Genomic DNA, 25,218 nt, shown 5'->3' on the forward strand with positions numbered 1-25,218 from the left:
TCCTCACAGACCAAAGGACTTCCTCGCTCCTTATATGGCTGACCCGCTCAGTGGAGACGTCAGAGGCACACCCGTCTTGTCCAAACACATTATCCCATTCTCTACAGGACACGTCCAGCCATCATCACAACCCGCTTTCTCTCGCTGTTGGCTTTCCTTTCACCGATAACTCCTCACTCATTGGAATAGCACGAGCCACGGTGCCGCTGTTTTCATTAACCCGGTTCGAGTTTCTGCGTCACCGCCTCAGCTCCGTACAACACGGGATATCTGATTAGTGTGCCCGGTTTTACCGGGTTGGATAGAGGGAATTAGAGAATGACTCACATTTTGGAAAAGAGATTGCTTTGACTCCAGTGTTGATTTTGACTGGATTGCGTGTGTGTTTTAATGTGTGTGTTTTTCCCTCGGTGTTTCTGATGCTGGATCACTTCTCTGGACCGAGCTATTTAGAAATGGCACTTTCATTTTCTGAGTGACTATATTCAGTCAGATTGTTCACGCGTTCATCCAGCACTGGCACTTTACATACTGCTATGCTTTATGCTTCTTAATTACTGAATAGAATGGTGCAATAATTTTGTATTTATATATTTGTGCCTTTACTTGTCGACACCCGCGGGCAGCACACTGGGGTGACAACGAAACGGAACGTTTTGGAAACATTAACGGATAGATATGGCAATGGTAACGTGGAGAAACGGCGAGGAAGATATCGCCCGCGACTCTCAAGGCGGAATGTCTTCCCCCGTCTCTCAAGTCGGACCGTTATCCCTCTCTACCGACCTAACGGGACACCTCAATCCCATACCCTCTCTGGATATCCCCTCGACACATCAGACACCCCAAGGCGCTCATTCAAGCAACACATCTCAATCTATCACTAGTCAAACGTCGACTAACTCCGTGGACAAACAGCAGCTTCAGCAGATCGAGTGTGTGGTGTGCGGGGATAAATCCAGCGGAAAACACTACGGACAGTTCACATGCGAGGGGTGTAAGAGCTTCTTCAAACGGAGCGTCAGGCGGAATCTCAGCTACACCTGCCGCGCTAGTAGGAACTGTCCCATTGATCAACACCACCGGAACCAATGCCAGTACTGCCGACTGAAGAAATGTGTCAAAGTGGGAATGCGGAGAGAAGGTAAACAAGCTTGTTTCTCATCTCCCTTTAGGTCACTTATAGCCTGTAGCTGTAGTCACTAGAAGCCAATGATAAAAAAAATAAAAAATAAAGATTCTCTAAAGATACTGCTCGTAAACTCACTACATTTTAACAACATATTCATCCGTGTAGTTCAGATAGGCTATAAGATAATATAACACTGTTAAATCTCCATTACTGAGGTCCTAATAACAGTCTCCATGCTGTTATTGTTCGTGAGCTTATTGTCTAGGAGGAATAAAGGCAGTGGGTTGTGTGTGTTTTTACACGCTTAGAAAACAAGGACTTATATAGGATATAGAGCCGTGTATGAAGCAAGCGATAGAATCCCTTTTGTTCCATCAGGATTGGTAGACATGTATTCACACGAACACGCCGCTATTCACTATACTTACCATTAGGATCTGTCACCTTGTAGGCCACCGTTATCTACACGACATTAATATTGATCTGTCACCTTGTAGGCCACCGTTATCTACCCGACATTAATATTGATCTGTCACCTTGTAGGCCACCGTTATCTACCCGACATTAATATTGATCTGTCACCTTGTAGGCCACCGTTATCTACCCGACATTAATATTGATCTGTCACCTTGTAGGCCACCGTTATCTACCCGACATTAATATTGATCTGTCACCTTGTAGGCCACCGTTATCTACCCGACATTAATATTGATCTGTCACCTTGTAGGCCACCGTTATCTACCCGACATTAATATTGTCTCTGTCTCGTTGTATCACAGCGGTTCAGAGAGGAAGGATACTCCCACCTCAACCGTACCACGGTCAGTTCTCCATAACCAACGGAGACCCTCTCCAATGCCACTCCTACCTATCTGGATACATCTCGCTGCTCATGCGAGCCGAGCCCTACCCCACATCCAGATACAGCACGCAGTGTACGCAGTCCAACAACCTCATGGGAATGGAGAACATCTGTGAGCTGGCCGCCCGGATGCTGTTCTCGGCGGTGGAGTGGGCCCGAAACATCCCCTTCTTCCCCGACCTCCAGATCACCGACCAGGTCGCCCTGCTCCGGCTCACTTGGAGCGAGTTGTTCGTGCTGAACGCGGCCCAATGCTCAATGCCGGTGCATGTGGCTCCTCTCCTGGCTGCGGCGGGGCTGCACGCCGCCCCCATGTCGGCGGAGAGAGTCGTGTCTTTCATGGACCATATCCGGATCTTCCAGGAGCAAGTGGAGAAGCTGAAGGTTCTGCATGTTGACTCAGCCGAGTACAGCTGTATTAAGGCTATAGTTCTCTTTACGTCAGGTAAACACACACCGCTATGCTTCACTGCTGTTCACTGTGACTGGTATCAATACAAAACCTAAACATAGACAAGCATCACCCTCATCGGCAACAGGAACAGCTGTAGTTGTGTTCCCCAAATCACCACAAATCAACTATATCAATTACCCCTCAAATTCACTTTTCAGCCAATCCTATGAGTTGAATGCAGAATGTGAAAACGTAATATGTCTACTAAAAATACCTGCAAAAATATTGAGACAATTGGACTCAACAACGTTCGTGAATTATATACATTTATGATGATTTTATATATTTGTTTTTACAATAATTAATTCAGCATGGTTATTATATAGGCCGCTGTGAATTATATGATATGATTAATAATATTATTGACGTTTGATTTAATTAATTACATTTCTTTTCAAACTAATAATTATTATTATTATCAAAATATTTTACAGGCTAATTTTGTTAGTTGTATGACCTACAGACATGTAATTCATTCACCAATCATCAGCCACACAACTTAACCATTACCGACAGAAAATGTAATATTTCATAATAAAGAATAAAGACAAGTCTACCTATATTTAATTTCGTTTTGCAGAATTTCTTAAATGCCGTAATGTATTTGAACAACTCGTCCTGAGCCTAAAAGGCCTTATGGTGGCGAGATGAATGAAAATATTTTTTTTATGTCCTATAAAAAAAAGGTAGCGACATGGAGGTAGCGACATGGAAAGCGCCACAGCGTTGCATTCAGAATTATGTTTTTAAATCTGCTTTTAAAAATGCATTTGAAGAGTGCATCTATAGTGTGGAGCAGTCTGAGAAAAGGCCTATAGGCCTGTTTGTAATGTTATTGCGGACCCGTTTAATTTCAAAGACTTGGCTGTATGTTTTATAGGCCTGTTTGTGATGTTATTTTGGACCCGTTTAATTTAGCAGACAGGGCTGTATGTTCTAAAGCCCTATTTATTATGCATTTTTGGACCCGTTTTATTTAGCAGACAGGGCTGTATGTTTTATAGGCCTGTTTGTGATGTTATTTTGGACCCGTTTAATTTCAGAGGGCCATGTTCTATTGAAAAGCCCATGTAGCGCCATTTTGAGTGAAGCAAATACGGCATAATTTCCTTTGTCTTGTTTTTAACGCAGTTAAATTGATTTCATATGAAAAATGTATGAAAAATGTATGCACTTACTCTGGATAAGAGCGTCTGCTAAATGACTAAAATGTAAAATGTAAAAATGTAATAAATTGGAGTGGGCCTATATAGGCATACAATATACTGTATTTACAATAGCCTATACTAATATTGATTTCGAAAAATTGCAGTAGGCGTTAAATTAAATGTCTATGCCATATTGGCTGGATTTACACAAGCAGCCCAATTCTGATATTTTGCCCAATTATTGGTTAAACAGCTGATCTGATTGACTAAAAGAGTAAAAACGAGAACGGAATTGGGCTGCCTGTGTAAACTCAGCCATTGTATTATTTGTAATGAAATGATGATCTAATATTAGCCAATATTGCATTGTACACGAAGAAGATAAGCCTATATTATTGCTAATGATTTCTGATTTGAATTCTCTGTTTTTATAGATGCGTGCGGTCTGTCAGACGTGACTCACGTGGACGATCTTCAGGAGAAGTCCCAGTGCGCCCTGGACGGGTACATCAGGAACCAGTATCCTAACCAACCGAACCGGTTCGGGAAGCTATTACTCCGTCTGCCCTCTCTACGCACCGTCTCCTCGTCCGTTATAGAACAGTTATTCTTCATCCGGTTGGTCGGAAAAATACCAATAGAAACTCTCATTAGGGATATGTTGCTTTCCGGAAGCAGTTTTAATTGGCCTTACATGTCGATGCAGTAGAATAAGAACATTCTAGAATACTCCAGGAATGGAATCATAGAACTAGAATGGTTCTATGGATGGAACCTTGGATACTGTCAGAGGAACAGGCAGCATTCTAAAGCACCTTTATCTGTTACTGTACCACAAGCTAAATGTTGCTCTGCCCAGAGTACCCCTGGAGTACCCCCTCATTCTAAAGCAGTGGTTCACAACCTTTATCTGTTACTGTACCACCAGCTAAATGTGGCTCTGCCCAGAGTACCCCAGGAGTACCCCCTCAGGTGCATTTAACCAGTAGGCCTATGGTCCCATCAGTCTTCTCAAGTACCCCCTGAGGACAGGCCAAGTACCCCCAGGAGTCCTAGTACCCCCTGAGGACAGGCCAAGTACCCCCAGGAGTCCTAGTACCCCCTGAGGACAGGCCAAGTACCCCCAGGAGTCCTAGTGCCCCCTGAGGACAGGCCAAGTACCCCCATGAGTCCTAGTACCCCCTGAGGACAGGCCAAGTACCCCCAGGAGTCCTAGTACCCCCTGAGGACAGGCCAAGTACCCCCAGGAGTCCTAGTACCCCCTGAGGACAGGCCAAGTACCCCCAGGAGTCCTAGTACCCTAGTACCCCCTGAGGACAGGCCAAGTACCCCCAGGAGTCCTAGTACCCCCTGAGGATAGGCCAAGTACCCCCAGGAGTCCTAGTACCCCCTGAGGACAGGCCAAGTACCCCCAGGAGTCCTAGTACCCCCTGAGGACAGGCCAAGTACCCCCAGGAGTCCTAGTACCCTAGTACCCCCTGAGGACAGTCCAAGTACCCCCAGGAGTCCTAGTACCCTAGTACCCCCTGAGGATATGCCAAGTACCCCCAGGAGTCCTAGTACCCCCTGAGGACAGGCCAAGTACCCCCAGGAGTCCTAGTACCCCCTGAGGACAGGCCAAGTACCCCCAGGAGTCCTAGTACCCCCTGAGGACAGGCCAAGTACCCCCAGGAGTCCTAGTACCCCCTGAAGACAGGCCAAGTACCCCCAGGAGTCCTAGTGCCCCCTGAGGACAGGCCAAGTACCCCCAGGAGTCCTAGTACCCTAGTACCCCTGAGGACAGGCCAAGTACCCCCAGGAGTCCTAGTACCCCCAGGAGTCCTAGTACCCCCAGGAGTCCTAGTACCCCCTGAGGATAGGCCAAGTACCCCCAGGAGTCCTAGTACCCTAGTACCAACTGTTCTAAAGCATGAAAAGAGACTAATTAAATGGTGGGGATCCTCCTCACAAATCATGATTTGGGAAACATAATATAGTATTTATTTGACACTGTATGTATATTTATTGTGCTTGTTAATTATGTTATTTTTTGGAACAAATGTTTTTCATTTGACCCAGGATAAGAAAATGACAAAGGGAATTGTTATAGTTTTTTTTCCTACTTTGTTATTTGTCCATACATGTCTTTTTGTATAATGTGCTCCAAACATGAATAGTTTCTTTAAATATTTCAATAAGCACAGTAGTCCAGGAGTACTCTAATACTATTTGAGATGATCCGGTCACACAGATGCCCTAGATGGCAAAGGTCCGGACGGATATTGTCATTTATCAGTGTAACAGACCCTCACAACCCAGCCCGCTCAACTGTCCACATCCCTTAGCAGCTTTAAAGCTCATTTCCTGCAATTCTACACATTTTCCATGTCTTATGTGTGTTCACATCATACCAGGAGTCAAATCCCAAACCGAATTAAATGTGAAAATGTTATGTAGAAAAAATAAATAAATAATTAAATAAAAATAAATAAAAAAATTGACTCCGTTCTGGGTCCAGATCCCACAGTCCTTATTGAGTATGGCTGGTATAGTGTACCATATCGCCAGTTCATGTAACTACCATCCCACTGACAGAACTATATTCATGTAACCACCATCCCACTGACAGAACTATATTCATGTAACCACCATCCCACTGGCAGAACTATATTCATGTAACCACCATCCCACTGGCAGAACTATATTCATGTAACCACCATCCCACTGGCAGAACTATATTCATTTAACCACCATCCCACTGACAGAACTATATTCATGTAACCACCATCCCACTGGCAGAACTATATTCATGTAACCACCATCCCACTGACAGAACTATATTCATGTAACCACCATCCCACTGGCAGAACTATATTCATGTAACCACCATCCCACTGACAGAACTATATTGATGTAACCACCATCCCACTGACAGAACTATATTCATGTAAGCACCATCCCACTGGCAGAACTATATTCATGTAACCACCATCACACTGACAGAACTATATTCATGTAACCACCATCCCACTGGCAGAACTATATTCATGTAACCACCATCCCACTGACAGAACTATATTCATGTAACCACCATCCCACTGGCAGAACTATATTCATGTATCCACCATCCCACTGACAGAACTATATTCATGTAACCACCATCCTACTGGCAGAACTATATTCATGTATCCACCATCCCACTGACAGAACTATATTCATGTAACCACCATCCCACTGGCAGAACTATATTCATGTAACCACCATCCCACTGACAGAACTATATTCATGTAACCACCATCCCACTGGCAGAACTATATTCATGTAACCACCATCCCACTGACAGAACTATATTCATGTAACCACCATCCCACTGGCAGAACTATATTCATGTAACCACCATCCCACTGGCAGAACTATATTCATGTAACCACCATCCCACTGACAGAACTATATTCATGTAACCACTGGCAGAACTATATTCATGTAACCACCATCCCACTGACAGAACTATATTCATGTAACCAACATCCCACTGGCAGAACTATATTCATGTAACCACCATCCCACTGACAGAACTATATTCATGTAACCACCATCCCACTGACAGAACTATATTCATGTAACCACCATCCCACTGACAGAACTATATTCATGTAACCACCATCCCACTGGCAGAACTATATTCATGTAACCACCATCCCACTGGCAGAACTATATTCACGTAACCACCATTCCACTGGCAGAACTATATTCATGTAACCACTGACAGAACTATATTCATGTAACCACCATCCCACTGGCAGAACTATATTCATGTAACCACCATCCCACTGGCAGAACTATATTCATGTAACCACCATCCCACTGGCAGAACTATATTCATTTAACCACCATCCCACTGACAGAACTATATTCATGTAACCACCATCCCACTGGCAGAACTATATTCATGTAACCACCATCCCACTGACAGAACTATATTCATGTAACCACCATCCCACTGGCAGAACTATATTCATGTAACCACCATCCCACTGACAGAACTATATTGATGTAACCACCATCCCACTGACAGAACTATATTCATGTAAGCACCATCCCACTGGCAGAACTATATTCATGTAACCACCATCACACTGACAGAACTATATTCATGTAACCACTGACAGAACTATATTCATGTAACCACCATCCCACTGACAGAACTATATTCATGTAACCACCATCCCACTGGCAGAACTATATTCATGTAACCACCATCCCACTGGCAGAACTATATTCATGTAACCACCATCCCACTGGCAGAACTATATTCATGTAACCACCATCCCACTGACAGAACTATATTCATGTAACCACTGGCAGAACTATATTCATGTAACCACCATCCCACTGACAGAACTATATTCATGTAACCAACATCCCACTGGCAGAACTATATTCATGTAACCACCATCCCACTGACAGAACTATATTCATGTAACCACCATCCCACTGACAGAACTATATTCATGTAACCACCATCCCACTGACAGAACTATATTAATGTAACCACCATCCCACTGGCAGAACTATATTCACGTAACCACCATTCCACTGGCAGAACTATATTCATGTAACCACTGACAGAACTATATTCATGTAACCACCATCCCACTGGCAGAACTATATTCACGTAACCACCATCCCACTGGCAGAACTATATTCATGTAACCACTGACAGAACTATATTCATGTAACCACCATCCCACTGACAGAACTATATTCATGTAACCACCATCCCATTAGCAGAACTATATTCATGTAACCACTGACAGAACTATATTCATGTAACCACCATCCCACTGGCAGAACTATATTCATGTAACCACCATCCCACTGACAGAACTATATTCATGTAACCACTGACAGAACTATATTCATGTAACCACCATCCCACTGACAGAACTATATTCATGTAACCACCATCCCACTGGCAGAACTATATTCATGTAACCACCATCCCACTGGCAGAACTATATTCATGTAACCACCATCCCACTGGCAGAACTATATTCATGTAACCACTGACAGAACTATATTCATGTAACCACCATCCCACTGACAGAACTATATTCATGTAACCACCATCCCACTGGCAGAACTATATTCACGTAACCTCTGGCAGAACTATATTCATGTAACCACCATCCCACTGACAGAACTATATTCATGTAACCACCATCCCACTGGCAGAACTATATTCATGTAACCACCATCCCACTGACAGAACTATATTCATGTAACCACCATCCCACTGACAGAACTATATTCATGTAACCATCATCCCACTGACAGAACTATATTCATGTAACCACCATCCCACTGGCAGAACTATATTCATGTAACCACCATCCCACTGGCAGAACTATATTCACGTAACCACCATCCCACTGGCAGAACTATATTCATGTAACCACTGACAGAACTATATTCATGTAACCACCATCCCACTGGCAGAACTATATTCATGTAACCACCATCCCACTGGCAGAACTATATTCATGTAACCACCATCCCACTGACAGAACTATATTCATGTAACCACCATCCCACTGGCAGAACTATATTCACGTAACCACCATCCCACTGGCAGACCTATATTCATGTAACCACCATCCCACTGGCAGAACTATATTCATGTAACCACCATCCCACTGACAGAACTATATTCATGTAACCACCATCCCACTGACAGAACTATATTCATGTAACCACTGACAGAACTATATTCATGTAACCACCATCCCACTGACAGAACTATATTCATGTAACCACCATCCCACTGACAGAACTATATTCATGTAACCACCATCCCACTGGCAGAACTATATTCATGTCACCACCATCCCACTGACAGAACTATATTCATGTAACCACCATCCCACTGGCAGAACTATATTCATGTAACCACCATCCCACTGGCAGAACTATATTCATGTAACCACCATCCCACTGACAGAACTATATTCATGTAACCACCATCCCACTGGCAGAACTATATTCATGTAACCACCATCCCACTGACAGAACTATATTCATGTAACCACCATCCCACTGACAGAACTATATTCATGTAACCACCATCCCACTGACAGAACTATATTAATGTAACCACCATCCCACTGACAGAACTATATTCATGTAACCACTGACAGAACTATATTCATGTAACCACCATCCCACTGACAGAACTATATTCTTGTAACCACCATCCCACTGACAGAACTATATTCATGTAACCACCATCCCACTGGCAGAACTATATTCATGTAACCACCATCCCACTGGCAGAACTATATTCATGTAACCACTGACAGAACTATATTCATGTAACCACTGACAGAACTATATTCATGTAACCACCATCCCACTGGCAGAACTATATTCACGTAACCACCATCCCACTGGCAGAACTATATTCATGTAACCACCATCCCACTGGCAGAACTATATTCATGTAACCACCATCCCACTGACAGAACTATATTCATGTAACCACCATCCCACTGGCAGAACTATATTCATGTAACCACCATCCCACTGACAGAACTATATTCATGTAACCACCATCCCACTGGCAGAACTATATTCATGTAACCACCATCCCACTGGCAGAACTATATTCATGTAACCACCATCCCACTGGCAGAACTATATTCATGTAACCACTGACAGAACTATATTCATGTAACCACTGACAGAACTATATTCATGTAACCACCATCCCACTGGCAGAACTATATTCACGTAACCTCTGGCAGAACTATATTCATGTAACCACCATCCCACTGACAGAACTATATTCATGTAACCACCATCCCACTGGCAGAACTATATTCATGTAACCACCATCCCACTGACAGAACTATATTCATGTAACCACCATCCCACTGGCAGAACTATATTCATGTAACCACCATCCCACTGGCAGAACTATATTCATGTAACCACCATCCCACTGGCAGAACTATATTCATGTAACCACTGACAGAACTATATTCATGTAACCACTGACAGAACTATATTCATGTAACCACCATCCCACTGGCAGAACTATATTCACGTAACCTCTGGCAGAACTATATTCATGTAACCACCATCCCACTGACAGAACTATATTCATGTAACCACCATCCCACTGGCAGAACTATGTTAATGTAACCACCATCCCACTGGCAGAACTATATTCATGTAACCACCATCCCACTGGCAGAACTATATTCATGTAACCACCATCCCACTGGCAGAACTATATTCATGTAACGACCATCCCACTGACAGAACTATATTCATGTAACCACCATCCCACTGACAGAACTATATTCATGTAACCACCATCCCACTGGCAGAACTATATTCACGTAACCACCATCCCACTGGCAGAACTATATTCATGTAACCACTGACAGAACTATATTCATGTAACCACCATCCCACTGGCAGAACTATATTCACGTAACCACCATCCCACTGGCAGACCTATATTCATGTAACCACCATCCCACTGGCAGAACCATATTCATGTAACCACCATCCCACTGACAGAACTATATTCATGTAACCACCATCCCACTGGCAGAATATATTCATGTAACGACCATCCCACTGACAGAACTATATTCATGTAACCACCATCCCACTGACAGAACTATATTCATGTAACCACCATCCCACTGACAGAACTATATTCATGTAACCACCATCCCACTGGCAGAACTATATTCATGTAACCACCATCCCACTGACAGAACTATATTCATGTAACCACCATCCCACTGACAGAACTATATTCATGTAACCACCATCCCACTGGCAGAACTATATTCATGTAACCACCATCCCACTGACAGAACTATATTCATGTAACCACCATCCCACTGACAGAACTATATTCATGTAACCACCATCCCACTGACAGAACTATATTCATGTAACCACCATCCCACTGACAGAACTATGTTCATGTAACCACCATCCCACTGGCAGAACTATATTCATGTAACCACCATCCCACTGGCAGAACTATATTCATGTAACCACCATCCCACTGACAGAACTATATTCATGTAACCACCATCCCACTGACAGAACTATATTCATGTAACCACCATCCCACTGGCAGAACTATATTCATGTAACCACCATCCCACTGGCAGAACTATATTCACGTAACCTCTGGCAGAACTATATTCATGTAACCACCATCCCACTGACAGAACTATATTCATGTAACCACCATCCCACTGGCAGAACTATATTCATGTAACCACCATCCCACTGACAGAACTATATTCATGTAACCACCATCCCACTGACAGAACTATATTCATGTAACCACCATCCCACTGGCAGAACTATATTCATGTAACCACCATCCCACTGACAGAACTATATTCATGTAACCACTGACAGAACTATATTCATGTAACCACCATCCCACTGACAGAACTATATTCATGTAACCACCATCCCACTGACAGAACTATATTCATGTAACCACCATCCCACTGGCAGAACTATATTCATGTAACCACCATCCCACTGACAGAACTATATTCATGTAACCACCATCCCACTGGCAGAACTATATTCATGTAACCACCATCCCACTGACAGAACTATATTCATGTAACCACCATCCCACTGACAGAACTATATTCATGTAACCACCATCCCACTGGCAGAACTATATTCATGTAACCACCATCCCACTGGCAGAACTATATTCATGTAACCACCATCCCACTGACAGAACTATATTCATGTAACCACCATCCCACTGACAGAACTATATTCATGTAACCACCATCCCACTGGCAGAACTATATTCATGTATTCACCATCCCACTGGCAGAACTATATTACATTTACATTTTAGTCATTTAGCAGACGCTCTTATCCAGAGCGACTTACAGTAGTGAATGCATACATTTCATACATGATAATTTTTTTTCTTCCCGTACTGGTCCCCCGTGGGAATCGAACCCAAAACCCTGGCGTTGCAAACACCATGCTCTACCAACTGAGCTACAGCGAAGGCCCTATGATATGAGCCAGGAAAGTTATTCCAACGTCAACATTGACTACAAAGTGTAAATATAATGAATTTGTTTTTGATTTGACAATGTACATTTGCTGCACCAAAAACACCTTAGTATGATGTTTTAGTTGGGCAATTTTACATATTCGGGGAAAAAAAAAATACCAAAATTAATTATCTTAGTTATCTAAGATTCATTCTGGGGATTTTGAGGAAGTGAAATGGGCAGTGTTTCATGGGGGACAAACAGTCAGGATACACACCTACAACACTGAAATCTAGTTTTTTTTTAAATGAGCAACGTTCCAATCGGCATGTTCAGCGGCTCTTCAAAGCTGTATTAATCTCAGACTTAGTGGGGTAACTTGAGCAGTAACTTGTGTATCCCCAGTCCCTTCCAGTGAACAGAGATTCTCCCCTGTAGAACACTCTCTCTGGCTAATCAGGTCTGAGGTAATGCTGACCTGCGTCTGACTGGCTGACCAGGTGTGAGGTAACGCTAACCTGTGTCTGACTGGCTGACCAGGTGTGAGGTAAACGCTGACCTGCGTCTGACTGGCTGACCAGGTGTGAGGTAGACGCTGACCTGCGTCTGACTGGCTGATCAGGTGTGAGGTAAACGCTGACCTGCGTCTGACTGGCTGATCAGGTGTGAGGTAACGCTGACCTGCGTCTGACTGGCTGATCAGGTCTGAGGTAACGCTGACCTGCGTCTGATTGGCTGACCAGGTGTGAGGTAACGCTGACCTGCGTTTGATTAGCTGACTAGGTCACAGGTTAAAAAAGGTCAAGCGAAACAGCAGAACTGGCCATGTACTGTACGGCCCTGGTCAAAAGTACAGCACTATAAAGGGAATATCATGGACGACATGTCCAATACAGTGTCTTCAGAAAGCGTTCACACCCTTTGACCCATTCCACATTTTGCTGTGTTACAGCTGGAATTATAAATGGATTAAATTGAGATATGTTTGGTGTCACTGCCCCCCACACACACACACACAATACCCTATAATGTCAAAGTGGAATTATGTTTTTAGAAGAATTCATTAAAAATTAAAAGCTGAAATGTATTGAGTCAATAAGTATTCAACCACTATTCATGTAACCACTGGCAGAACTATATTCATGTAACCACCATCCCACTGGCAGAACTATATTCATGTAACCACCATCCCACTGACAGAACTATATTCATGTAACCACCATCCCACTGACAGAACTATATTCATGTAACCACCATCCCACTGACAGAACTATATTCATGTAACCACCATCCCACTGATATAACTATATTCATGTAACCACCATCCCACTGACAGAACTATATTCATGTAACCACCATCCCACTGACAGAACTATATTCATGTAACCACCATCCCACTGACAGAACTATATTCATGTAACCACCATCCCACTGGCAGAACGATATTCATGTATCCACCATCCCACTGGCAGAACTATATTCATGTAACCACTGGCAGAACTATATTCATGTAACCACCATCCCACTGGCAGAACTATATTCATGTAACCACCATCCCACTGACAGAACTATATTCATGTAACCACCATCCCACTGACAGAACTATATTCATGTTACCACCGTCCCACTGACAGAACTATATTCATGTAACCACCATCCCACTGACAGAACTATATTCATGTAACCACCATCCCACTGGCAGAACTATATTCATGTAACCACCATCCCACTGACAGAACTATATTCATGTAACCACCATCCCACTGACAGAACTATATTCATGTAACCACCATCCCACTGGCAGAACTATATTCATGTAACCACCATCCCACTGGCAGAACTATATTCATGTAACCACCATCCCACTGACAGAACTATATTCATGTAACCACCATCCCACTGACAGAACTATATTCATGTAACCACCATCCCACTGGCAGAACTATATTCATGTATCCACCATCCCACTGACAGAACTATATTCATGTAACCACCATCCCACTGACAGAACTATATTCATGTATTCACCATCCCACTGGCAGAACTATATTACATTTACATTTTAGTCATTTAGCAGACGCTCTTATCCAGAGCGACTTACAGTAGTGAATGCATACATTTCATACATGATAATTTTTTTTCTTCCCGTACTGGTCCCCCGTGGGAATCGAACCCAAAACCCTGGCGTTGCAAACACCATGCTCTACCAACTGAGCTACAGCGAAGGCCCTATGATATGAGCCAGGAAAGTTATTCCAACGTCAACATTGACTACAAAGTGTAAATATAATGAATTTGTTTTTGATTTGACAATGTACATTTGCTGCACCAAAAACACCTTAGTATGATGTTTTAGTTGGGCAATTTTACATATTCGGGGGAAAAAAAAATACCAAAATTAATTATCTTAGTTATCTAAGATTCATTCTGGGGATTTTGAGGAAGTGAAATGGGCAGTGTTTCATGGGGGACAAACAGTCAGGATACACACCTACAACACTGAAATCTAGTTTTTTTTTAAATGAGCAACGTTCCAATCGGCATGTTCAGCGGCTCTTCAAAGCTGTATTAATCTCAGACTTAGTGGGGTAACTTGAGCAGTAACTTGTGTATCCCCAGTCCCTTCCAGTGAACAGAGATTCTCCCCTGTAGAACACTCTCTCTGGCTAATCAGGTCTGAGGTAATGCTGACCTGCGTCTGACTGGCTGACCAGGTGTGAGGTAACGCTAACCTGTGTCTGACTGGCTGACCAGGTGTGAGGTAAACGCTGACCTGCGTCTGACTGGCTGACCAGGTGTGAGGTAGACGCTGACCTGCGTCTGACTGGCTGATCAGGTGTGAGGTAAACGCTGACCTGCGTCTGACTGGCTGATCAGGTGTGAGGTAACGCTGACCTGCGTCTGACTGGCTGATCAGGTCTGAGGTAACGCTGACCTGCGTCTGATTGGCTGACCAGGTGTGAGGTAACGCTGACCTGCGTTTGATTAGCTGACTAGGTCACAGGTTAAAAAAGGTCAAGCGAAACAGCAGAACTGGCCATGTACTGTACGGCCCTGGTCAAAAGTACAGCACTATAAAGGGAATATCATGGACGACATGTCCAATACAGTGTCTTCAGAAAGCGTTCACACCCTTTGACCCATTCCACATTTTGCTGTGTTACAGCTGGAATTATAAATGGATTAAATTGAGATATGTTTGGTGTCACTGCCCCCCCCACACACACACACACAATACCCTATAATGTCAAAGTGGAATTATGTTTTTAGAAGAATTCATTAAAAATTAAAAGCTGAAATGTATTGAGTCAATAAGTATTCAACCACTATTCATGTAACCACTGGCAGAACTATATTCATGTAACCACCATCCCACTGGCAGAACTATATTCATGTAACCACCATTCCACTGACAGAACTATATTCATGTAACCACCATCCCACTGACAGAACTATATTCATGTAACCACCATCCCACTGACAGAACTATATTCATGTAACCACCATCCCACTGGCAGAACTATATTCATGTATCCACCATCCCACTGGCAGAACTATATTCATGTAACCACTGGCAGAACTATATTCATGTAACCACCATCCCACTGGCAGAACTATATTCATGTAACCACCATCCCACTGACAGAACTATATTCATGTAACCACCATCCCACTGACAGAACTATATTCATGTTACCACCGTCCCACTGACAGAACTATATTCATGTAACCACCATCCCACTGACAGAACTATATTCATGTAACCACCATCCCACTGACAGAACTATATTCATGTAACCACCATCCCACTGGCAGAACTATATTCATGTAACCACCATCCCATTAGCAGATAGGTTAGAGTTCAGATGAGTTAAGTCGTCATAGTGACAGACAGGTTAGAGTTCAGATGAGTTAAGTCGTCATAGTATCTGGATATATCTGGTAACTTTCATGATGCCTGCGTTTCTACATCCTCAACAAATAAAGTCAATTTGAAAAAGCTATTTTCTTAAGAAGATACATCATTTAGGGTTTCCACGTGGACAACTAACTACTAGGTCATTCATCAGATGTAATGAGCTGTCACGCCCTGACCAGGGGAACTCTGCTATTTTGGTCAGGGTGTGGTATTTCTATGGTTTATTTCTATGTTTTGTTATAGCCTTTCTTTGTGGTTTATTTCTATGTTGGGCTCGGGGGGGATTTCCAATCAGACAGCTGTCGCTAGTTATGTCTGATTGGGAATCACATTTAAGTTCCTTTCCCCCCACGATGTTTGTGGGTTGTTGTCTCTTTGATTTTGAGCAGCTAACGTTTCGGTATTTTCTTGATTTTTGTGTACGTGTTTATTTCGGTGTAAAAGAATAAACATGTGTTCGCTCCCAGCTGCGTTTTGGTCCGCTTCTTCATCACCCGACGCCAATCGTTACAGAACAACCCACCGAACCAGGACCAAGCAGCGGGAGGATAAGGAGCGCGAGAGATGGGCTCGCGAGGGGAAGGAGTTCTGGACCTGGGAGGAGATCATGTCGGGGAAAGGACCCTGGCGGAAGGATTCCCAGGTCGAGGAGGTGATGCCAGCCGGTGGAAGGAGTCGCAGGCGGCGGTCGAGGAGGCCCGGAAGACACCCCCAAGAAATTTTTTTGGGGGGCTAATGGGGTGGTCCGGAAGGGCAGAGGAAGAGCCCAGACCACTGCTCTCGTGGGGGATAACGGCGAAGGAGGAGGCAGAGATGTGGCAGGTCCTGGAGGACCTGCGTAGGGACAGCGTGGAGGAAGAGCCTTGGGTGGCAGAGGTGCGCACGGTATCGCCAGTGCGCCTGCACCCGCATTTGCCGGGCTAGGGGGAGTGTTCAGCGAGGACGTGTTGTGCCGGCTCAGCGCTCCTGGCCTCCGGTGCCCCTTCTCGGTCCGATGTATCCTGCGCCGAGGACGCGCACTGTGTCTCCGGTACGGCTGCACAGCCCAGTGCGTTCTGTGCCAGCGCTCCACACTTGCCAGGCTAAGGTGGGCGTTGAGCCAGAACGGGTGATGTCAGCTGTGCACTCCAGACCTCCAGTGCGCCTCCTCGGTCCAGGATATCCGGCGCCGCTTATGCGCACTGTGTCGCCGGTGTGCGGTCACGGTCCAGCACGTCCTGTGCCAGCACCTCGCCCTTGCCGGGCGAATGTGGTGCGTGTCCACAGTCCAGTCCGGTCCATCCCTGCTTCCCGCACCAAGCCAGTGGTGCGTGTCCCCAGTCCTGTCCGGCCCATCCCTGCTCCCCGCACCAAGCCAGTGGTGCGTGTCCCCAGTCCAGTCCGGCCCGTCCCTGCTCCCCGCACGAGGTTAGTGGTGCGTGTCCCCAGTCCTGTCCGGCCCATCCCTGCTCCCCGCACCAAGCCAGTGGTGCGTGTCCCCAGTCCAGTCCGTCCCGTCCCTGCTCCCCGCACCAGGTTAGTGGTGCGTGTCCCCAGTCCTGTCCGGCCCATCCCTGCTCCCCGCACCAAGCCGGGGGTGCGTGTCCCTAGTCCAGTCCGGCCCGTCCCTGCTACCCGCACCAGGTTGCTGGTGCGTGTCCCCAGGCCAGTCCGGCCCGTCCCTGCTCCCCGCACCAGGTTGGTGGTGCGTGTCCCCGGTCCTGTCCGGCCCGTCCCTGTTCCCCGCACCAGGCCCACGGCGCGTGTCCACAGTCCGGCACGGCCTGTGTCCGGTCCACCGGTGACCAGTCCTGTTCCGGTCGGCGGCTCCGCTCCGGAGCCTGAGCATGCCGCTCCACCGTGGTCCAGTCCGGGCCAGAGGGGTAGGGCTAGGGTGGAGGCAGGGGGAGAAACACGCCCGGGGCCAGAGCCTCCACCGAGGGTGAGGCGCCCACCCAGGTCCCCCCCCTAATAGACTTTAGGTTGGTGAGCCGGGAGTACGCACCGTTGGAGGGGGGGGTACTGTCACGCCCTGACCAGGGGAACTCTGCTATTTTGGTCAGGGTGTGATATTTCTATGGTTTATTTTCTATATTTTGTTATAGCCTTTCTTTGTGGTTTATTTCTATGTTGGGCTCGGAGGTGATTTCCAATCAGACAGCTGTCGCTAGTTATGTCTGATTGGGAATCACATTTAAGTTCCTTTCCCCCCACGATGTTTGTGGGTTGTTGTCTCTTTGATTTTGAGCAGCTAACGTTTCGGTATTTTCTTGATTTTTGTGTACGTGTTTATTTCGGTGTAAAAGAATAAACATGTGTTCGCTCCCAGCTGCGTTTTGGTCCGCTTCTTCATCACCCGATGCCAATCGTTACATGAGCAATGAGGAGTGACTTCCTCAGTCATATACTGTATCACTGCAGGATGTTGGTAACCTTCAATACTTTCTGTGGCTGCTGCAAATTACTGCAGCTGATGTGCTTGTGTGTGAATGTTTTATTGATAAAAAATATCTGTTTTGGGTTTGTTGATTTTGAAACAACACTCTGATGTACTGTGGCAAAGTATTGCCATAGCATATTAAATTATAAATAATGATTTATTAATAAACGGTATTTCTCATTAAAATGTCTCTCGTTACTGAGTGTGTGTGTGTGTGTGTGTGTGTGTGTGTGTGTGTGTGTGTGTGTGGACACAGTGCTGCCGTGGAATGTGATATTGGTGTGATCAGTATTTGTTCCTTCCAACTTGTCGTCCTAAATCACAGTAATCTCTATCTTAGACTGGCGCCATACTGGTGTCAACATTCATTGGAGTTTCTGCCATTTTACGTTACGACATTTCAGAAGCCAGCCAACCATAAAGAGCTACTGTATTCAAAAAGCAATCATGCAGTCAATAGATCGTAAAACATCTATCGCTTTGGATAAAAAAATAGGCCAGATATATTTTCATGACTGAAAAATACAAAATAATAGTTTCCTTTCAAACGTAGACAACTTACTAGTAGTAGGTTTAACTTTGTTCACAAAACATGACTTAACGAGATGTAGGCTGACGACTGGTGGAATTGTCTTGCTTATAGACCTATTTGAAGGCTTATAGACAAATATTTCTGATTTCCGCCCTGTTTATTTCAACATTTCCACTAAACTAGGTCTACAGTCGGCCTAGGTTTATAGTCCTAACACGGTCTAATAAAACATCTCCGTGATAAATCGTTGCGTTGCCAGGTAAACTCTAGTCAACAGGGCGTGAGAGCAGACGGCCGATTCCGATTGGCTCCCGGTGGGTCGCGTATTAGCGCACCGACAGCGACCTAATGAGCGCCCCCTCGGAGCGGTGTCATACGACGTTAAACCAACTGGACCGCAATATATTAATACCTCAATATTTAGCCTACCACAATACACAGAGCCTATACGTAGTATATGTTCTAGGTAGGCGAAAGCTTTCTGTTTGGGCATACAGTTGACAGTCTTCCACCACTATTTGAACAAACGTTCAGCTTCTGAAGGTCTACATAATGTGATATTGATTTATAAATAACAATATACGTTTAATTGTTCATTTAAAAGCCTACCATTAGACCTGGCTTACATCTATGTTATAATCGCCTATGCACTTATCAAAAAGCCTAAAAACATTAAATTAGTCCCAACACTGAATTTTTATATATTTTTATTTAACCTTTATTTAACTAGGAAAGTCAGTTAAGAACAAATTCTTATTTACAATGATGGTCTACCAAAAGGCAAAAGACCTCCTGCGGAGACGGGGGCTGGGATTAAAAATAAATAATAAATAACATAAATATAGGACAAAACACACATCAGGACAAGAGAGACACCACGACACTACATAAAGAGAGACCGTAGACAACAACACTGCATGGTAGCAACACAACATGACAACAACATGGTAGCAACACAACATGGTAGAAACACAAAACATGGTAAAAACATTACTGGGCACAGACAACAGCACAAAGGGCAAGAAGGTAGAGACAACAATACATCACGCAAAGCAGCCACAACTGTCAGTAAGAGTGTCCATGATTGATGAAGAGATGGAGACACAACTGTCCAGTTTGAGTGTTTGTTGCAGCTCGTTCCAGTCGCTAGCTGCAGTGAACTGAAAAGAGGAGCGACCCAGGGATGTGTGTGCTTTGGGGACCTTTAACAGAATGTGACTGGCAGAACGGGTGTTGTATGTGGAGGATGAGGGCTGCAGTAGATATCTCAGATAGGGGGGAGTGAACGGGTGTTGTATGTGGAGGATGAGGGCTGCAGTAGATATCTCAGATAGGGGGGAGTGAACGGGTGTTGTATGTGGAGGATGAGGGCTGCAGTAGATATCTCAGATAGGGGGGAGTGAACGGGTGTTGTATGTGGAGGATGAGGGCTGCAGTAGATATCTCAGATAGGGGGGAGTGAATGGGTGTTGTATGTGGAGGATGAGGGCTGCAGTAGATATCTCAGATAGGGGGGAGTGAACGGGTGTTGTATGTGGAGGATGAGGGCTGCAGTAGATATCTCAGATAGGGGGGAGTCAGGCCTAAGAGGGTTTTATAAATAGTTTACAGAGGAGTATAGAGTGCAGTGATGTGTCCTATAAGGAGCATTGGTGGCAAATCTGATGGCCGAATGGTAAAGAACATCTAGTCGCTCAGAGCAACTTTACCTGCCGATCTATAAATTACGTCTCCGTAATCTAGCATGGGTAGGATGGTCATCTGAATCAGGGTTAGTTTGGCAGCTGGGGTGAAAGAGGAGCGATTACGATAGAGGAAACCAAGTCTAGATTGAAGGAAAATATGACCTCAAAGATAATTCATGTATTTATTGTAATGAACAGGCCTATCGGATGTTTGTGTTTAGAGTTTTAAACAGCAGAAATAATCCCTCTACTCATTAGTCCCAGCCTACTGTCATGCTGCCATTTTAGTAACGCACTAAACTGTAGATAGACCGCACATGAGATGCCTTAAAAAGCAGCGAGAGCAAAGACCTTGTCAAATAAATAGCCTTAACTTAACACACACTTTATTTTCACAATAACATACGGAATTTTACACTTTTCTATATGAGGCTACCTATAGTTACCGCCACGGGACTAAATCCTTTTGATTCGATGTAAACTTTCATTTTGTGGTGATTTGATTATAGTTGATCATTTATTAAAAAATAATAATAATAAACATACGCCCATTTGTATTTATTAATAAAAATATTTAAGAGATCTGCAAAGTTTTTATTTTTGTGTTATAAATTGCTTTCATTTTTAGGTGTTGACACAAACTGCTGATGTCATAGGCTTACTTCCTTCTAAGGGAAATGTAATGAAAACAGTTAAAACAGTTTAGGTAAATGTGTCAAATAGCGACGTTAGCTAATACCCACATCACCCCATACCTCAACTCTAAACCCTCTTTTCAAGTCTATTTTCTTAATGACCTTTGAACTTTAGTTGTCAAATGGCCAATTCCAGGAATGCGGCGTAGCTAGTCCCAATTCCAGGCCTTTAACATTTATAGGAGTATAATTTAGACATTCCAATTGTATTTATTTATATTGACTGTCGTTTATCTGATTGGAGTTGGAGGACTATGAATATAATGGAGGGAGTGAATTCGCGTTTAAAGAGATGGAACACTTTAGCAGTTTACCCGCTGAATTTCTATAATCCTCAAAATGTATTGAGTTAGGATTTATTCACATTTCAATTATTACATCCCAGGGAAATTGTTTATTGTTCACCCTTTGGAGGAACAGACCTATCAATAAAGAAAATGAACTAGGTGTATACTAGAGGAATAGATAATCAATAAAGATAGTGAACTAGGTGTATACTAGTGGAATAGATAATCAATAAAGAAAATGAACTAGGTGTATACTAGAGGAATAGATAATCAATAAAGATAGTGAACTAGGTGTATACTAGTGGAATAGATAATCAATAAAGAAAATGAACTAGGTGTATACAAGAGGAATAGATAATCAATAAAGATAGTGAACTAGGTGTATACTAGAGGAATAGATAATCAATAAAGATAGTGAACTAGGTGTACACTAGAGGAATAGATAATCAATAAAGATAGTGAACTAGGTGTACACTAGAGGAATAGATAATCAATAAAGATAGTGAACTAGGTGTACACTAGAGGAATAGATCATCAATAAAGATAGTGAACTAGGTGTACACTAGAGGAATAGATAATCAATAAAGATAGTGAACTAGGTGTATACTAGGATTTTCTGTCTGAAACAATTATTGAATTATAAAGGAAGGAAATTGTCGTTATTAAATTGAGTCACTAGTATTGTTCAACTATATGAAATGACGGTAATAGTTGTCAGGCTGTAACTGCGTAATTTAATGTCATCTGTGAGCAAATGATGCAATCTGTTCACCTTCAAAACTCCTCAAATTGTTTCTGGATGAACGTTTTTCTTTGAATTTTACGGTAACATTACATAGATGGTGTGAACATTTCAATTCTGTTTAATTGACATTTTTTCAATCCAAACTCAGCATCTTTTATTTTGTACAAACATGATCGATTTTTCTCAAATACAAATTCACGCAAATTCAACCCAGTATTTGTTTTATATAATGTAGACGGATAATTAGATAATTAAACCAGACCTATGTTGATATCTATGTTGATATCTATGTTGATACCTATGTTGATATCTATGTTGATATCTATGTTGATACCTATGTTGATATCTATGTTGATATCTATGTTGATATCTATGTTGATATCTATGTTGATACCTATGTTGATATCTATGTTGATATCTATGTTGATATCTATGTTGATACCTATGTTGATATCTATGTTGATACCTATGTTGATATCTATGTTGATATCTATGTTGATATCTATGTTGATACCTATGTTGATATCTATGTTGATACCTATGTTGATACCTATGTTGATACCTATGTTGATACCTATGTTGATATCTATGTTGATATCTATGTTGATATCTATGTTGATACCTATGTTGATATCTATGTTGATACCTATGTTGATACCTATGTTGATATCTATGTTGATATCTATGTTGATATCTATGTTGATACCTATGTTGATATCTATGTTGATACCTATGTTGATACCTATGTTGATACCTATGTTGATACCTATGTTGATATCTATGTTGATATCTATGTTGATATCTATGTTGATACCTATGTTGATATCTATGTTGATACCTATGTTGATACCTATGTTGATATCTATGTTGATACCTATGTTGATACCTATGTTGATACCTATGTTGATACCTATGTTGATACCTATGTTGATATCTATGTTGATATCTATGTTGATACCTATGTTGATATCTATGTTGATACCTATGTTGATACCTATGTTGATATCTATGTTGATATCTATGTTGATTTCTATGTTGCTATCTATGTTGGTATCTATGTTGATATCTATGTTGATATCTATGTTGATACCTATGTTGATATCTATGTTGATATCTATGTTGATATCTATGTTGATATCTATGTTGATATCTATGTTGATATCTATGTTGATACCTATGTTGATATCTATGTTGATATCTATGTTGATATCTATGTTGATACCTATGTTGATATCTATGTTGATATCTATGTTGATACCTATGTTGATATCTTCTGAGCCAGAACATGTTGCGGTAGCTCCGTAGTTGAATCCGTTCTGTGAGGACCGTCGTGGCCGTAGTTGATGGATATATACAGGAACCATAAGGATATGACGCTACATCACACCACTAGAATGGATATATACAGTAACCATAAGGATATGACCATACATCACACCACTAGGATGGATATATACAGGAACCATAAGGATATGACCCTACATCACACCACTAGGATGGATATATACAGGAACCATAAGGATATGACCCTACATCACACCACTAGGATGGATATATACAGGAACCATAAGGAAATGACCCTACATCACACCACACCACTAGGATGGATATTTACAGGAACCATAAGGATATGACCCTACATCACACCACTAGGATGGATATATACAGGAACCATAAGGATATGACCCTACATCACACCACTAGGATGGATATATACAGGAACCATAAGGATAGGACCCTACATCACACCACTAGGATGGAACCATAAGGATAGGACCCTACATCACACCACTAGGATGGATATATACAGGAACCATAAGGATCGAACCCTACATCACACCACTAGGATGGATATATACAGGAACCATAAGGACCCTACATCACAGCACTAGGATGGAGCCATAAGGATTTGACCCTACATCACACCACTAGGATGGATATATACAGGAACCATAAGGATATGACCCTACATCACACCACTAGGATGGATATATACAGGAACAATAAGGATAGGACCCTACATCACACCACTAGGATGGATATATACAGGAACCATAAGGATATGACCCTACATCACACCACTAGGATGGATATATACAGGAACCATAAGGATATGACCCTACATCACACCACTAGGATGGATATATACAGGAACCATAAGGATATGACCCTACATCACACCACTAGGATGGAACCATAAGGATATGACCCTACATCACACCAGTTGGATGGATATATACAGGAACCATAAGGATAGGACCCTACATCACACCACTAGGATGGATATATACAG

General features: G+C 43.0%; 1 protein-coding gene across 1 annotated transcript; it reads left to right on the forward strand.

The window, feature by feature from the left end:
• Positions 1-91: 91 nt before the first annotated feature.
• Positions 92-4,632, forward strand: LOC115185194 (COUP transcription factor 2). The gene is made up of 3 exons (XM_029745703.1): positions 92-1,144; positions 1,912-2,439; positions 4,031-4,632. Exons 1-3 carry the CDS (start codon positions 679-681, stop codon positions 4,303-4,305), a joined length of 1,269 nt encoding a protein of 422 aa, XP_029601563.1. The 5' UTR covers positions 92-678; the 3' UTR covers positions 4,306-4,632.
• The last annotated feature ends 20,586 nt before the right edge of the window (positions 4,633-25,218 follow it).

The sequence above is a fragment of the Salmo trutta genome, unplaced genomic scaffold (assembly GCF_901001165.1).
Source record: "Salmo trutta unplaced genomic scaffold, fSalTru1.1, whole genome shotgun sequence".
Classification (NCBI taxonomy): domain Eukaryota; kingdom Metazoa; phylum Chordata; class Actinopteri; order Salmoniformes; family Salmonidae; genus Salmo; species Salmo trutta.